Genomic DNA, 16,259 nt, shown 5'->3' with positions numbered 1-16,259 from the left:
TCAGAGAAAAACAGCATTGTTGCTCTGGTATTTACAACTCCGAAGCTTGAAATAAGCAGATGCATTGAAACAAATTCATTAGGGACAGTGATTTGTTTGGCCTGTGAGCCTTAGCTAACCATAACCAACATTTGAGGAGTTTTTTTCTTTTTTTTTTCTTTTTTTTCTTTTTTTTTTCTTTTTTTCCCCCGTGGTGTTGTGTTTTGTTTTTCTGCCTCCCTGCTTCTCTGGCAGGCTGACTGGAAATGTGTGCTTGCCCCGCACAGGAGTCTCTCATCTGTATTGGGGAACCCTTGCAGAAATGGCAGCAGTGAGAAGGGGTACTTGAGCTACCTGACATTGAACCACACGGAATACTTTGGAAAACACTTTTATCTCATAAATTATAGTAAGCAGGGAATGTGGAGAGAGAGGGAAGGCTTATCGGCTACACTGGTGTGAGCTACCCATTACAAAAATGTAATCTGCTGGGAAGTCTGTAGTATATTTTCATTTCTTTCCTAGCCATATTTTAGGCTGTGTATTGAATATGTTGCAATAACTGTCAAGCATGGTCCATTAGTGTCTCTGGATCAGGCCTGTTGTGAATCAGAAGGGAGATTAGTCGGATAGGCTCGCTTTTATGAAGGTCCCACGCAGCTGTGACTTGTTGAAGAAACGTTCAAAGGGGCAATAAACAAAGTTTATTTCAAATTATCTCAATGTTATGTGTTTGTTATCATATTTATTCTTTGACAGTTCGGAACTGGTTATTAAAAATTTATGCTATGGGTAAAGGTTTGTGCAGTTTGAAAAATTAGCTTTTGAGGCAGCCACCTGAACACTTCTCATATATCACCACGCCGTGAACTGTCAGGGAAAGGGTGCAGTCCTGCAGAAGCTGGTAAAGCTGCAGAAGCTGCCTGGTTATTAGCCGATGGAGGAAGGAAAAAGGTGCCTAAGTCTGGAATGCAATGGGAAAATGAGGCTTAACGGGGAGTTTTCATTTGAAAGCACAAGGCAGTCTGCTCGAGAAACTGGATTGAGGCTGGACCACTTTTGCTTGCTTGTGGGCATGAGTTATTTAACATCTCAATCTTTCTGCTCCTCTTCCTGTAAAAATTAGAACCATGGTCCAGGGCAGTAGACACCACTATTTTTGCTTCAGTTGCTCGTTCTGGATGTACTGTGAAACTGAAGGCAATCATCAGTTTTTCCTAAATATTTTATGACTGTGGTGGAAGGGGCTATAAATGTACATCATTGCAAACTGTATAAAAAGAAAATCCTGATTTTGCCTGGAAGGATGAGAAGTCCAGCAGGAAATCAGGCTTCTTCTATGAAGCATACGAAACAAAACTGAGGGAAGGGGAGAAAAAGGTGCATAGAATCCAGAACGCTGAATTCTTCTTTTTTTTCTGGTGTAAGTTCTGAGCGACTTTTAAACGCAGTAGGATGAAAGTTATGACTTTAGCAGGCACTAGGGTAACGCTGTTATTAGTATCTCCTTTTGATTCACTTATAATATTACTGACATTATAATAGAGTTTGCAGCTTGCATTTTTAAATATCAACTGTGGATAATTTTATACCATGAAATTCCGAGTGTAAAATTTAGTACTTAAAGCTGGACCATTCAGAGCCGTAGCCTGTGGAAGGCAAGCATTATTCAGAAAAAGAAAAGATCCATAAATAACCATTTATCAGATTTTCGGGCACATTTGTTTGGATTTTTTAGTGTGCTTCAGTTATGCAAGAAAATGAACGTGACATTCCTCAGTTGCTTTGACGAGGATAATTTCAGAAACACTGCCCTATCATTCCACAGATTGGCACCTTCTTCTTTGTCATAACGCATTTTTTCTGGGGCAGCTTTTCTCAGCAAAACTGCCTGTTTCCCAGGAGTTTTTACACTTGTTCAGAAAGGGACAATGAGGGGGTGTGGGTTGGGTTTGGTTAGAATAGCAGGTTCGACCTGGTGACTATTTATTTTTAAAGTCAGGGAGTACTTCTTCTGTCAGCACAATGGAGAAGATTGCAGGATACTCTGAATGATGCCTTTTCTCTGGTTTTAATCACACTAGCCAGATCGCTGGTTCCTGAAGGCATTTCCACACCAAACCTTCTCCTAAACGTGTGCTCTCAGTGCTTTTCTGATCCAGTCTGCCATTAGTGGTGTTGTGTTCAGATTTTGTATTCGCATTCGACAGCTGTAGAAATGGAATAGCAACTACAGTGTGTGAACACAGGCTAGAGTTTGGGTCTAGATTCATCACTGTCTATAATGGACGTACCACAGTAAAGCATAAGCAGCTCTTACCAAGAGATACACCAAGTGTAGGGTCCCTTGTCTTGCCAAGGATGCCTGCAAGGAATTGAGCCTCAGGCTCTGCTTAGGGACTGCATCTTTGCAGGGACATCTTTGCTTCTTCTCAGTGACCATGTAACTTCACTCTCTGCGAAAGGGACTCCACAGCTGTGGAGTCTGTAGTGAAATATATAGGAGCCAGGAGCAGCCGAGTGCCAGGGAGAGATTTCAGGGAAGGCTGTGGATAGATCCCAGGCAGCAAAACGGCACAAATCTGTCTCCAGCAGTACGCCCCTCTGCTCAGGACCTGGGAAGAGCCACACACGCAGTCCCAAGGTTCTGCTTGTTGCGCTGACACTGTTCCACTGGTTTCTATCCGCTGGTGACTTCTTCCAGCATATAAGCAAGATCTCAATTCCTAACTTAAATAATGGGTGGAGATGTGCCCGTGTGTGTCTGTATGTGTGTTCGTGTGTGCGTTGGGGTGGCGTGTGTGGGGAGGGTGGAGGAGGCAGCAAAAGAAGTCAGCAAAAGCCCTTCTGGTTTTCCTCTGCGTACTTAATAAAGAAGTTATAAGAGGGCATATTCCCAGTTTCTTTTTAACTTTGTAGATCACCTCCAGTAGACAGATTGTCTCGTGGACCACTTCCCCTCCCCTTGGCGATCAAATAACATTCCTGTGGTGACTACAGCAGTTGCTTACATGGAAAAATAACATTAGGAAAGTATTTAATGTATTTTTAGCCGTCTTTAAATGCATTTTAGCAGCTGGAAACAAGGGGAGTTAGTAGCACGTGACCTGCAAGCTCTCCATAGACCACCACCAAGAGTCTAGAGAGCCACTGCTGGCAGAGAGACCCCAGGCTGGGAAATCTTGAGTAGGGTGGTCACCTCTAACCTGGGTGGTCACAGGAGGTCAGGCAAAAGGGATAACCTCAATTTTAGTAGGATGTAAAATGCTAATGATGCGATAAAACAACCAGTGTGCTTTTAGGTCCTTTATTTTCACTGATCTGAGTCTTGAAAGATTTTACGAAACATTGTTTTGACGTGTTTCAGAATACCTGGGACTTTTTCAGAAAGCCTGAGAAGATTTTAGAGGCTTGGAGTGGCAAAATATTACAACTGTAGAGATTAGTGAATAGAGTGCAGCTGAGAGAGGCAACGAGCTAATAAAGGCCGCTCATTCCATCACTCTGCGAATCAGGAAAATCACAAAATCCTTGTGAAGAGCAAACCCCTTAAACATTAGCAGGAGCTTTCCATGAGGGAAGACTTTCTACGAGCCGAGGGCTCACTCACTCCTAGAACTGCACGTTTGCTGAACATCCTCTCCAGACCGTGATCCCTGGCGCTGCTCCGCTCCCCGCGTGGAGCCACCACCCAGCACCCTGACGCTGGGCTCCCCCGCCGCCCCAGCCCACAAGTACGTTCGTATTTCTGGGAAGAATATACTCAACAGATGGAAGTTTAGTACTATTTTTACCGTTGCTGGTGCAGTGAATGTAGAGAGCATGATAATTGATTACATGGGACAACAGAAATGCTCAGGAACTGGAATTTCAAGGATTAGGGTCTCCCCGAGGATTTCCTTCGAGTTTCAGTGAAGGGAGAGATAACCTGTGTGGTGGAAACGGAAACACGGCTTTCAGTTCCCATCTGCAGCCAGCCTCCGGAGACAATAGTATTAAGGGTGATGTGAACTTCCTCTGTTCATCGCCACGGGATGGGAGCCCCGACATAGTTATCTGCGCTTCTATAGCAACGCTGTTCAACTTCTCACAGCTTTTTTTTTTTTTTTTTTGGCCTTCCAGAGACATTCACTTAAAGCCTGCATTTAACGTGTCTGGGGGGTAACGGTCCCATGTTTCATCTGTTTTAAAGGGCATTTATGGAAATTAGGTGGCAATTTTATCCCGAGTAAGCAGGCTAATATTCTGTCACTCTGCATTACTCGAGTGGCCATCGCTCTTAGAAAATAGATGTTAGGTGTTTTCAGTTAAGTGGCATTAAACTTTCGTGGACCGAGCAGTAGGATTTCATTGCAAATGCGTTGTCCTGTTTTAGTGAAAGCTTTGCATTAACAAGGTCCATCTTAATAAATTATTCCGTTCAACCTGCCTTGTGACTTATACTGCCATAAGATCCTGCCCTTAGTATTAAAATGTAAGCACAGATCTCCTCTCTCGAGACTTAGGCTGCATAAAAAGACTTACACCGAAGCTAAGAAATCCTCTGGATCAAGATAATTTTTCTCTGAGAATAAGGTGAAGCAAATACCCATGCACTTTGGAGAGGAGGAAATTCTGCTGTAGATTGTTTTTCCTCCGTCTTGTTAAAAAATAGAGTCTTGACTTAATATATAGTCTGTTTCCAAACTATTGGCGTCTTTCACAAATATAGGCTGGCTGGCTTACGAACAGATAGCACAGTTTGTGTAGCCAAAGATAGTTGTCATCATGCACTTATTAATGAGTACACATATCTCTGAACATCAAATGCTGTGCTATTTTCAGAGAGGTCCTTTCAGATCCTGTTTTATGTTCTTTTTTAAATTTTTTTTTCCCTTACCCTACTGACATTTTCCTTCGAAGCTCAGTGGCAGAAAGCCGAGAGGAAAGGGACCTGGGAAAGGAGATGTTCTCACCTGTCCAGCTTCCCCCACGTCAGGAGCTACTCTGTGCCTGTCACTCCTGACAGATGTTTGCCTAATCTGCTCTTAAAAAACTTCAGTGACGGGGCTTTGACAGTCTCCTTAGGCAATCTGCTCCAGCGCTTTGCTGTACCTATCATTAAGAAGAGTTCCCTGATATCCAGCCTGCAATTAAAGGCCACGATTTCCCACGCAACCCGCCATCAGACTGACCTTACAGCCAAGCCAAGTCGGCCTCACCAAGTCGGTGGCAGTTTCCTCCCTAGACCTTCCTTGCCAGCACCGCTGCTTGGCTAACGTGCTCTCCTCTGCCAGGAGCAGCCAGGGAGGTGCAAGTGCCCCTGGTTTTGTCGGGCGTCCCGCCCGGCATCCCAGGGGCTGGCGATGGGCAGGTTTCCCTCTCGGATCCCATGCAGCTGACGGGAAGGCGGCTGCCTGCCAGCAGGGGCTATTGAATTAGGAGATTCAGTAAATCCCTGGAGAGGCGCTGCCACGGTGAAGTTGCAGCAGTTTTGCGCTGATAAAACTGGCAGCGCTCACCATGGTCCCCGGCCTCAGAACAGGAGCTGAAGGCTTTTTTGTCCTGGAACAAAATGTGCTGTGAGAGCAGTTGTACCGTCTATTGCATATATGCAATCAATCGCATCTAGCATTTTGGACGTACATTTTCTGATGACGGCATTTCTATAATGGTTTTAGCAGTTTAAAAGCGTGGGTTTTTTAAAAAAAAAAAAAAGAAAAAAAAAATCAGAGACACCACAGGTTTGGCTTGGTTTTTTTTCAGTTGCTTCCCTTTTAAACAATAGCAGGCAAAATACATCCCATGGCAGCCAGGCCCGGTGGAGAAGCTGTAGATGCCAGCCTGCTGTATGTGAGGTCGAGATGCTGGGGAGCTGAGGCAGTTGTTTACTGGTGTGCAGCAGCGATTGAGAGTGAGTCAGTGTAGATACAGGCGTATCACAGTATTACCGTGGCAAGATAAACTCTAAGCCACTTCTTTAATACGCTTAGAACAGTGCTGAATATTGTACGAGTGTCTCCTTCTACAAGTTATTTACAACTAGAAGATGGTAATAATGAATGAATGTAAAGCAACTGGAGAATTAGCTGTGGCTGCTGAGTATAGGTATTTTTTACAATGTAAACCAGCTAGCTAAACTAAGTATACTTTTGCTGCTTGAGTAAATCATAGCAGCATGTAGCTAAGCTGATTTTGAGACTAGGAAATTTTGGTGACATCCAAAGTTAGATAAAATGAGCTTTGGATCAGTAAGAGGGGGGGGCACGTTGCCATCAGCAGGGGTGAATAACCTTTGAGTAACAGGCAATTTTGGTAAGCGGGTCAAGGTCGTTGGGGTTTGTCTCTATATTTTGACACACGCACTGCAAACACCCTGATATCCATTTCATTTTACAAGGTGTGTGCGTGCACCAAGATAATGCTCCAGAGGGTCACCGGCAGGTTACAATGTGCCAGCCATCACGTGCAGAATGTCTAGAATAGTGCCAGGATATAATTTCAGGGGTCTGGGGGCACCGATAGCATTCAGAACCCTATGTAGCACCTGTGCCCCATGCAGCATCTCGCTAGCTCTCTGTCACTGAGCATCCTGTCGGCACCTGTGATCCCGAGCTGACAGGTCCGTTCCTATTTCTGCAAGGCATTTTTTAAGGCATATGTCCCCCAGTTGTCTTCTAGATGACCTGGAAGAGCTTCGGCGAGTTGCGCATATTTCTTCATGGAGGAGAGGAAAGGACAAAGTTTGTTTTCAAAATGGGAATCAGGGTGGTGGTTTTTTTTTACAAAACACAGTCAGATTGGGACTTTGTATTCCACACAGTATGGGAGGCAGATTTATTGTGTGAGAGAGGTTTCAGTTTCAAACTAATAATTAGAATAATACATTTAAACCTTTGTCAATATAAAAGCGATTTCAGGTGCTCAGGAATGCTCTGCCTCTTCCTTGTGGTTTGAAGGAAAAATTTTAAACATTTTCCACCCTGCAGCTATTGAGAGCAGTGAAAGAAAATACCTATAAGCTGCTAGGAAACATACAGAATAAACTCATTTCCCACTTCCCGCTTCTTGTAATAAGCATCAGTTGTAGGTACTACTCAAAACATACTTTCAGACAAGCTTTGCACTTTTAAAAATGGTATTTTCTGTCAGGCAGAGTTTGTTCACGGCCCATGGCTGACAAGCAGAGGCCCAAGTCAAAGCCCACTGGAGTCAAGGGGCTTTCGATGAGGTTCAACCCCTTCATGTTTTCCTAAAAATCCCTGGTGAAGTTAACCCGCGGCTCCCCTTTCCCACCCCGTCTCCCCGGGGAGAGACAGAAGCCTATTTGAAGGCAAACAAGCCATACAGCCTACAAGGTGTAAATATCTTTCACAAATGCCAACGCTGAAAAAGCCTGGGCGCCGGGAGTGTGACACACGACGACAGGCAGTTCACGCCGCGCGAGGGGGGGGGACACGATATGCCAGCGCTGCCGCAGCCGCCGCGATGCACCCGGGCATCCCTGGCCCCCCGCCGGCCCCAGGGTGGGATGTGGGGCAGCTGGAGGGACAGGGAGCGGGACTACCTGCTCCTTGCCCCCTTGCCTCCGCCTGATCCCCTCGCCTCACCCCCCCTGACCCGCTCCGGTCGCCCCCCCCCGTCCCCCCCCCCCCTCCTCTGCCCTCCTCCTCTCCCCAGCTTCTTCGGGCAGGGGCTGATTTAAATAGGTTGGCAGGGAGCCAGGAGCTCATCATTTTAATGCAGTGTAAAATGGAATGTGCATAATTATATGCAAGCCATATGTGAGGGAGACAGCTCAGCTGTGAATTTCGGGAGGCTGCGAGAGGGAGAGAACGAACAGTCAGGGATCAGATGAGATGGAGCGGAACGGAGTGCAAGTGTCACTCAAATGAACAGTGTAATGAGTGTATTGCTGACACTCCTCCTTTCACCTGCTTCTCCCTTTTGCTTTAACTCGAAAGCAGAAAACGCTGTAGATGAGAAGGGAAAAATACTATGTGCAAGCAGGATTGCTAATGGGCTCTGGTAATGTCTCCATTTAAACTTCAGCTTTCTTAATTAACAGCGTAGTTCCAAATAACCAGTAACTTTTAATGCATCTTTGTCATGAAATATTTTGACCGCATTTGACTGAATTGTTCTCGCTAGATGATTGCTCCTTTCTAAGCTTCACTTAAACATGGAGGGGGAATCCATTTATCTCTAATAGCATTACATGTAAATTATGAGTATGAAAACTTATTTACTCTTTTTGGCCTTGCTGTTAAACTGAAAATACAAGTACATTATCTAGGGATTGCTTAAGCATGTCAAAAAGTTTAAACGAGTACGTATGTAATGTAATCCTGAAAAATGCAATGGAGTAAATTGAAACCCTAAGTGACTCACAGTTTCCAGCTCAAATATTTCATTTCGGGTTTGTCTTTTGTTGTTCTAATTATTACACCACTATGAATTTGCATGTTCAACCTAAGCTATGTAAGAAAACAGCATCCCAAGTTCTCATATCTGAAAGGTGTACTGCGTATTTAAAGAAACTTTTTAATAATGTTGTATTTTGGGATTCCCGTCTGTTTTAATGATCTGAGCTGTTATGCTTTTAGCTATTTTTTTTTACCTTCCATTATTTGTAAGTCCCTAAATAGGCCATTATATTTCCCTTCAGGCTAGAGATGAAGATGGACATGCTGAAAATTTTCCCCAGCAGCACTATGCTAAGGAAACTCCAAGACTTGCCTTCAAGAATAACTGCGAACTACTTGTAAGAATAACATACTTACAACAAGTCTAGATTGTTACTTTAGCACAGTGAAAACCGTTTTTTTTTTTTTTTTTCTTGAAAGGCTTTTGTTCATTATGACATACATTATGAAATATGATAGGTTTTTTTTTTTTTTCCTGTTTAGCGTTCTAATGCTAGTTCTGCTATCCGTGAACAATTTAAGATCTCAAATTGCTTGAAAAATCTCTTATATTTGATGACAGCACGTGAATGGCCTTGTCGTACTACCTTGTCTCACACGGTAAATCAGGGAGAGCCATGCAGGGAGCAGCTGGTGGTGCACGAAAAGCCCTTTCCCCCCCCCCCCCCCCCTACCCCGAGGCGCCCCAAAACTCACTCTCCCGTCCACCTTTTAGCTCTGCCTTGTTTTCGGGTGGCAGCGGTGCGTTTTGTTCTGCTGACACGCAGTACTCCCTTTACAGCTCGCCTATTCCTCCCCTTCCTAGCTGCATGCAGGCGGGAGCATCCTCTCCTCTCCATTCCACTGTCCTCTCCATTCCACTCTCCATTCCACTCTCCTCTCCTCTCCTCTCCTCTCCTCTCCTCTCCTCTCCTCTCCTCTCCTCTCCTCTCCTCTCCTCTCCTCTCCTCTCCTCTCCTCTCCTCTCCTCTCCTCTCCTCTCCTCTCCTCTCCTCTCCTCTCCTCTCCTCTCCTCTCCTCTCCTCTCCTCTCCTCTCCTCTCCGCTCCTCTCCTCTCCTCTCCGCTCCTCTCCTCTGCTGCGGGGAAGGAGCGAAAGCCAGGAAAGCACATACAGGGAGCCTGGAGTGTTTACAAGCCGTAAGAGAGATGATATCAGCTGTGAAAGGATCTCTGTTCCAAGGCAGGGTTAATTCGCTGTTCATTTTAGCATTTGCAGCTAGGCAAGATTAAAAGCAAGCAGGAATGCCTATTATATTTCTATTAAATGAATCTGTTGGGACCTAATGTTCTTGATTAGCTTGCGAAAATGAGTGCTCCACCATGAGTTTTTCTGTTTGCCTAAAGTAAACAGAGAATGAATTGTAATGCATTTAAGAGAGATTCACACACGGCTTTCAAAAAGGGAGTTTTAGGCAAATGGGTAGATCTCTCCCTCGCATTCGCCTTTCTTTTTGGCCGTATTTAAGTAAAACGTATCATTATGCTAAATGGAAATATTTGTGGAGAGCCAGAACACGGGGTTATATTTTGAACCAACGACGCTTTTTTTCTCAATTATAACTACAGAAGAGGCGGGTGGCGGTGGAGGAGCAAGCTGCGTTCCCTCTGCGTTAAAACCCGGGCCTGCCTCCCCCCGTGGAGGACGCAGGGCCGAACGCTGCTCTTGTGGTCCCAGGTGCCACATCCAGCCAAGTCGAGGTGCTGAGCCGCCGTAACCCCGTGCCGAAGCCGGCCCCCCCAGGCTCGGGCGGTTGGTCAGAGAAGCCCCAAGAGGAGGGCAGCAGCGCAGGCGCGGTGGCCAGTCCCCCGGTCCCGGCGCTGGCCAGCGCCCAGTGCGTCCTGGCCACCCCAGCACTACGGGGCCCACGGGCTCCCCCACCCCCGAGGCCTCCCCTGTGCTGAGCCATCCCCTGGCTAGGTAATGGCAACGCTTTTTTTTAGAGCCACGGGTGTCACTTGGAAGGGTCAGCTTGCTCCCGGTATAATTCTCCCCAGCCGAAAGCGACGCGACCCGTAAGGCCCGATCTTGCTTCCTCTTAAACCCCTTGCAAAGTTTCTGTTGGTTTGAGGGGCAGCAGGGTTAGGTCCTAAGGGGAGGAACACAAACAAAAAGCAGTTCCCCGGTGCTGTCGTGATTCTTGTGCCGAATAAGTGAAACTGTTTCTTCAAGGCCATGCTTAATTACTGTGCCGCTGGTCAAATCAGGCCTGATGAACAGCCGCGGCACACCAAGGTGCCGCCAAGGTCAGCAGGGCTTCTTGGTGTCGGAGGAGTTCAGGACTAGAGTTGGGGACAACACGATATAAAATAAGCCATGTATTACTGCGATTGAAAATCTGCTTTATTTTTAGTGCAAGCAATCAATGAACCAATTAACCCCCTTTGTGCTATTAAAATTGAGCGTTCATTTAATGCCCAGTTAATTATTCCTCTATTAATATGCATTTAAGTTTTTGCTTTATTATATCGCTCCTGTACCTGGCATAAGCTCAAGTCATCCAAGTTAGTCTTTCATGTGCTTTTTTGGACAAGTTTCAGTTCTTGTTTAAGGAAGTAATAAAAGCAATTTGTCATAGTTTTATTTTTCCTGTGCTATTGGAAACAAAATTGAGAGGGATGTAATCTGTACTCAATTTGTATGTGAAAAAAAAAAAGTAGATAAATAATGAATATGTACCTCTGCTCTCTTTAAAGATGTATTTTAGGAACTTTGAGTGAAGATATGACGTTGAGCCTAGGCGGTGGTGGGGGGGGAACTAGTGTTATTTGTCAAAGATGCTACATGTTGCACAGAGAGGTAGTGGTTTTCCTTCTGTATTTTTACTTTTTTGGAAACAATGCTATATTAAAATGTGCTCAAGAGTAAAGTAAATTTCACAGGAGCTGGCCATTAAGACAGCGTCTTTCTCCTAAAGGCTAGTCAGTATTCCTACATTTGTGCTAGGAATTGTCACCTTGGGAGGGGAAAGTGGAAAAAAAAAAAAAAAAGAAAAAAGAAAAAAAGGAATGGGGACAGCTGCTTCCTCTAAAAGAATATTTTCCCAGCGGTAAAAAACTTACCCAGAGTCTAACAGTGCAAGTAGATGCTGGCTGAAAAGCTCAGATTTGTTAAATGAAAGAGAAACTGAAACTTGTTTATGCTTTTGAGAATCGGGAAATCCTTGGAGTTTTCTCAGTGCGGTTGAGCGTAAGTACTGTAATAGCCTGTCAGGTGAAATCGGAGGCTTCGGCTCAAAAGCGCTTTCTTCGCTTTAGGGTTCAGCTGCCATTTTCCAGCGTGGTTTGTTCCGGCGAGCAGGGGCTCCCGTGTTTGGGCATTGCTGGTGCCGGGAGGGAGGGTGCTGCCCGGCGGGATCCGGGGTGCCTGCGTGCCCGGGCTCTCCCGCAAGAGCCAGCCACGCTGCGCCGGCTGAATCTTAACATCCCAGGTCCCAGGCACGCGTGGCAAGCTTTAACTCCTCGGCACTTGGAGAGGTTTGAAAGCATAGTAACACAGAGTATGACAAATTGTATGCTTTCTTCGTTGCTTACTCCTCAGAAGAGGAGATGATTTGAGTAGTGAGGTACGTCTCAGCTGTGTGGGTTTTGTTTTGTTTTGTTTTTTTGAGAGAGTGCTTGATAGGAAACAGCAGGAAAAAAAGAGGTATAACTGAGTCAGAAGAAAACCCTGAAGTCCTTACAGTAGTAGTTCTGCGCATTAAGAAAAGCAGCGACAGTTAAAGCTTTGACTTGGTAGAGAAAGCCATTGTGCAGTTACGGGATTAGGTTAGGGTATTCATTTCCTGCGCTGAATCCAGATACACTGTGTCATGCCGTTTGTTGTAGAGCACAGAAAACAAAGCGGTTGCGATGCTCTAGTCAATGAGGACATCAAATTTTCCTTTTCAGTATTTTTGAGAATCATTTTTTCCTAAGTTTATCTACCCATGATACGGGGAACTACGTAAATTTATTTTTAAACAGTCAGGCTAGCTTGCTGTCTTGACCAGCCATCCACTCTTCTCCCATAGGCACTGCCTCAGGATTTTAATTTCTTATTCCACGAGTGGCTGGAAGCTTTCCTTTCAGGCACATCTCTTTGTTTTCAGAAGGAAAAGGCATAATTTAGTCCTCTGGAAACTGATTGTCAAGGAGCAGTACAGTCCAGCTAGTAGTGGACGTGGGGAGAGAGATGGGATTAACTGTGGAGAAAGGGTAGCCTGGAGTAAAAAGGCCAGTGAAAAGCCCACAGCCCCAGATCTAGCCGACTGAAATTCCTGAGCCATTGCCTAGAGAAAGGAAAAATCCATCTGGCACCCACCCAGGTTAGTCAGGGTAGGAAGAGCCATGCTTGGATGCCTTTTAACAAAAGTGGGAAAGAAAAACCAACAGTTTGTCCTTCCCCCCCCCCCGCCCCAGTTACCCAGAATATTGAGTCAAGGTTTCACATTGACATGCTGCTGTATGAGCAAAGGAGGGTATGATGGGTTAAGGAAATAAAACACCAGGTTACTTTCCAGATCATTTGTTTATGGAGATGATCTGAGTACCACCCACTGCTATGGGATTACATGTTAAGCAAACAAATAACCAAACAAAACATAAACACCCTGAAAAAAAAAATTCATTTCCAGTCCCACACTCAGCTGTGAGCCACGGTTTTCCGGCAGTAAAATCATGATCTTTTTCTCTTTGAAATCTGCTCTGGGAAGATAAATTTGTGAGTCCAGTATGCAGTGAATTATAAGGTAGTCCTGATGCTTGGAAGCTGTTACATAGAAGGCACAAAATAAAAACCATTCCTGTTACTGGATTGAATGCAAACTTAACTATGGCCAGTTATCTTTAATCACTAACAAAAAGAGGCAGAAAAAGCTCTGAAAACACATCTACAGCTGAAATATGAAATGCAAAACATTCTTCTATGAGCAAAAGGCCTTTGGGGAGGCTATGGCCAGGCTGAGAGGAGCCAGAGCTACAGCTGATGCTTTGCTTGAAGTCATGTTGCTTTGCTCTGCTGTTCCAGTACTAGAGGCAGGGTCAGGAAGCATGGCACACGTTTTTAAAAAGCACTGAGAATATTTGTGATCAGATGAGGCCAGTGGGTTTTGTAGTTGTCATCAGGTTAAATGTGAATATGCATATTGGTGTCCTTTGGAGGCCATTTGGTTTCAGAAAGTGAGGTTTGAATTCTTTTTTTTTTTTTTTAAGGTACCTGACCTGTTTCCTCTGCCCTAGTGTCATGCAAAACCGCTCCCTGTTAGTGCTTCAGCATTAAAAGAAAATACCTCTCAGTCCATTTATAATCACAGTGCCTTCAAAGGAGGACTGAATTAGGGGGAGATAGCTTTGTTCATCCCTTCTCTTGCCTTTCCATCCTTTTTGTCTCCTTATTCTTAGCAGAGAGGAGAGAGAAAACAAAGACTTCTTCCCCTTGCAGCTCTCCCTGACTCTTCCTTCACCCTGTTTGGTGCAAACTGGCAGAGGAAGAGGGGGAGCTCTGCCTTCATCCTGGCTCAGGCTTTGGGATGTGCAGAGCTTTCAGCCGGAAAGCTGGAGCGGGACTGCTGCCCAGCAGTTCTGAGGGATGCAGGGCCACATCTAGCCTTTAAGATACCAACCTTGCAGTCAGGAGGTGATTTTGCCACCCTGGAGAAGCGGGAGGGGAGAGGGGGACGAGACCTGTGAAGCCCTGTGGAGCTCCAGGTTGTAGAGCTACTGCTACCAAACCTGCCGAGAGTTTAAACCTCCGCGGCAGAGCCTACTGCTGTTTCAGCATCACTCAACATTTGCTGTGTCTCATGGCTGGTGCTATTTTTTGGTGGTTTACCAGTGGATTTCATCAGTTTCTTGCTCAGTTTGCCACCACAACTAGTGCTGCTCCATCAGCTGCACCATGGCGTAGGCAGTGATTCGAGCAAATGGCCGTGCAAAACCCGTAACAGCCAACGGAGAGCCCGCTGTTGGTTTCAGGGGCTTTGGATCAGGCACAGAGAGCTGTCAGAACGGCAGTTATGGCTCTGCAACAAAAATATTGAGAAAAGCAATTGTAGCAGTGAATTGATACTGATGTTCTTAAAACCTCAGTAATCTTGGCCACATGAAATCCAACCTTTCTTGTGACTGAAATAACAGTGAGGCTTAGGTCATATTGTAGCCTAATCGCCTGTAACGTTTCATTTTCAAAAACTAAATTGTTCGTGAGTTAGAGCAGAATATTTTAAAAAGAACCTCCACAACACACCACCAAAAAAACCCTTGCATTCTGTTCCTTTTCAAGCAAGGGCAACAAACCAGGCAAAATTATTGTACAGTTTTTTTCTGGTCCTTAATTGCTGCCAGGCTGAACGAAGGGCTACGTGGTGTTCACCTTTTACCCACGCTCCTGAAGACTGTTGACGTCCACGGGCGCTGGGTGAACGCACTGAAAAAAGGCAGCGCGCAGCCCCGCCGGCAGATTTGCGTCCCTCCACGGGGGGGGACCCGACACCCCGGCCCTGGCTGACCCTCCCTGCCCGCTGCCTGCCTGCGCAGGTAGGCACCCACGGGGCGCTGGCTGCCTCGGCAGCTGCGTCCCGATAGGCATCTCGCCGGGATAATGCGGGACCAAATACCGAGCTGCAGGCTGCCAGCCGCCCCGTGATACGCTGTCCCCGGGAAGTGATAGGCTCCGTGCCTGTCTACACAGATCTATTTACTGTTTTAGAACAAACGCGCCCACTGTCTTGCCCGGCGCACGGGCTGTGTCCTTCTTGCCCTGCTTTTTAATTATATGGTTTTCTAGCCCGTAGAAGTGAAGGGCGTCGCTCACATTACGGCAGCATGGGCTGGACCCGGGAGGTTTGGGTCCTGTTCCTGAGGCCACAGTAGACCTTCTCGGGGATCTTGAGAGATTTCTTGGTCTTTCGTGCCTTCTGTTCCTCTCCCCCCATCCTGTGCCACCATCCTGCGAAAGAAATACACTTTTTTTTTTTTTTGCTTGACTCACTCCATGTTTAAGACTCCACAACCTCTGATCCAAAGCCCGGTGAAATCAATAGGATCTCTCCCGTTAACTTTAAGTGGGCTCTGAATGACACCCTGTATTCTGTAGACAGGAAAAGACAAACAACTGGTTTGAGTTGTCTTCCCCCTCTCTGACCAAAAATTGCTGTAGGCCAGCTAACAGCTACTTTGAAGTGTAGAAAACATGATCTTTATTCATAATATTTAAGCTGAAGGCTGCAATCAGAGACCAGCTGTAGGAACTTATAGAAAATGCAACCCTGTCACAGCAAGTCTGAGCTAGCAGCTCTGCTGGAAATAAAACCCAAACCTCACTCCTTGGGGTTAGCAAGTGACCATGGCCTACAGCATTAAGGAGGCCAAGGGACTCCCCACTCCTCCCGCAGCGGTGAGTGGGGGAGTGCCATTAACCCTCGAGAGCAGCAAGGAGGGTAAGTCTCCGCCAGTTCCCTCTTACACGTAAAACACAAGATAGAAAATCCCCAGGAGCATGGGGAAGCGAGGAAAAGGAAGGGAGGGCGACGGGGATGAAAGGAAGGAAGGTCCCTCATGGCCGGGGCTGCGGCTTCCCGCACAAGCAGGCTGGTACCCCCAGTAGCTCTACATTATCCCTCCCTTTTCAGTCCCGCGACCCGAATTAAGGAAGACGATTCAGGGAGCTAAAGAGATGGAATAAAAGGTGTGACAGCGAGAGGGGCGGGTGGCACAGGAAGGTGAGCAATGGGAACAGGGCAGATTTGGGAAAGACCACGGCTACCGACGGTTGGGTGTTTGGCCTCCCAGAGCCAAGAGCGAGTCATATCCCCTTTCCTGCAGCACTCGCCTCGAGTACGCTAGAAATAGCAAGCAACTTCGCCCCAGTGTCTCTAGTTTAGCATTTTCCTTCATAC

The 16,259-nt window shown here is 46.1% G+C and overlaps 1 protein-coding gene across 2 annotated transcripts in view; it reads left to right on the top strand.

Annotated features, from left to right (window-relative positions):
• LOC104363607 (sine oculis binding protein homolog) overlaps positions 1–16,259 on the top strand; it is a 119,443-nt gene that overhangs the window by 56,740 nt on the left and 46,444 nt on the right. Inside the window, exon 5 of one of the 2 annotated variants that reach the window (XM_033008450.2) lies at positions 8,627–8,722. The exons of the other annotated variant lie outside the window; for it this stretch is intronic. Within the exon in view, the coding sequence (XP_032864341.1) occupies positions 8,627–8,722 (96 nt within the window). The remainder of the gene's footprint in view (positions 1–8,626; positions 8,723–16,259) is intronic. 2 annotated transcript variants of the gene reach the window in all.

This window comes from Tyto alba, unplaced genomic scaffold (genome assembly GCF_018691265.1).
Source record: "Tyto alba isolate M040663 unplaced genomic scaffold, T.alba_DEE_v4.0 Super-Scaffold_40, whole genome shotgun sequence".
NCBI classification, from domain to species: Eukaryota; Metazoa; Chordata; class Aves; order Strigiformes; family Tytonidae; genus Tyto; species Tyto alba.
This window is presented reverse-complemented; position numbering and strand designations above follow the sequence as displayed.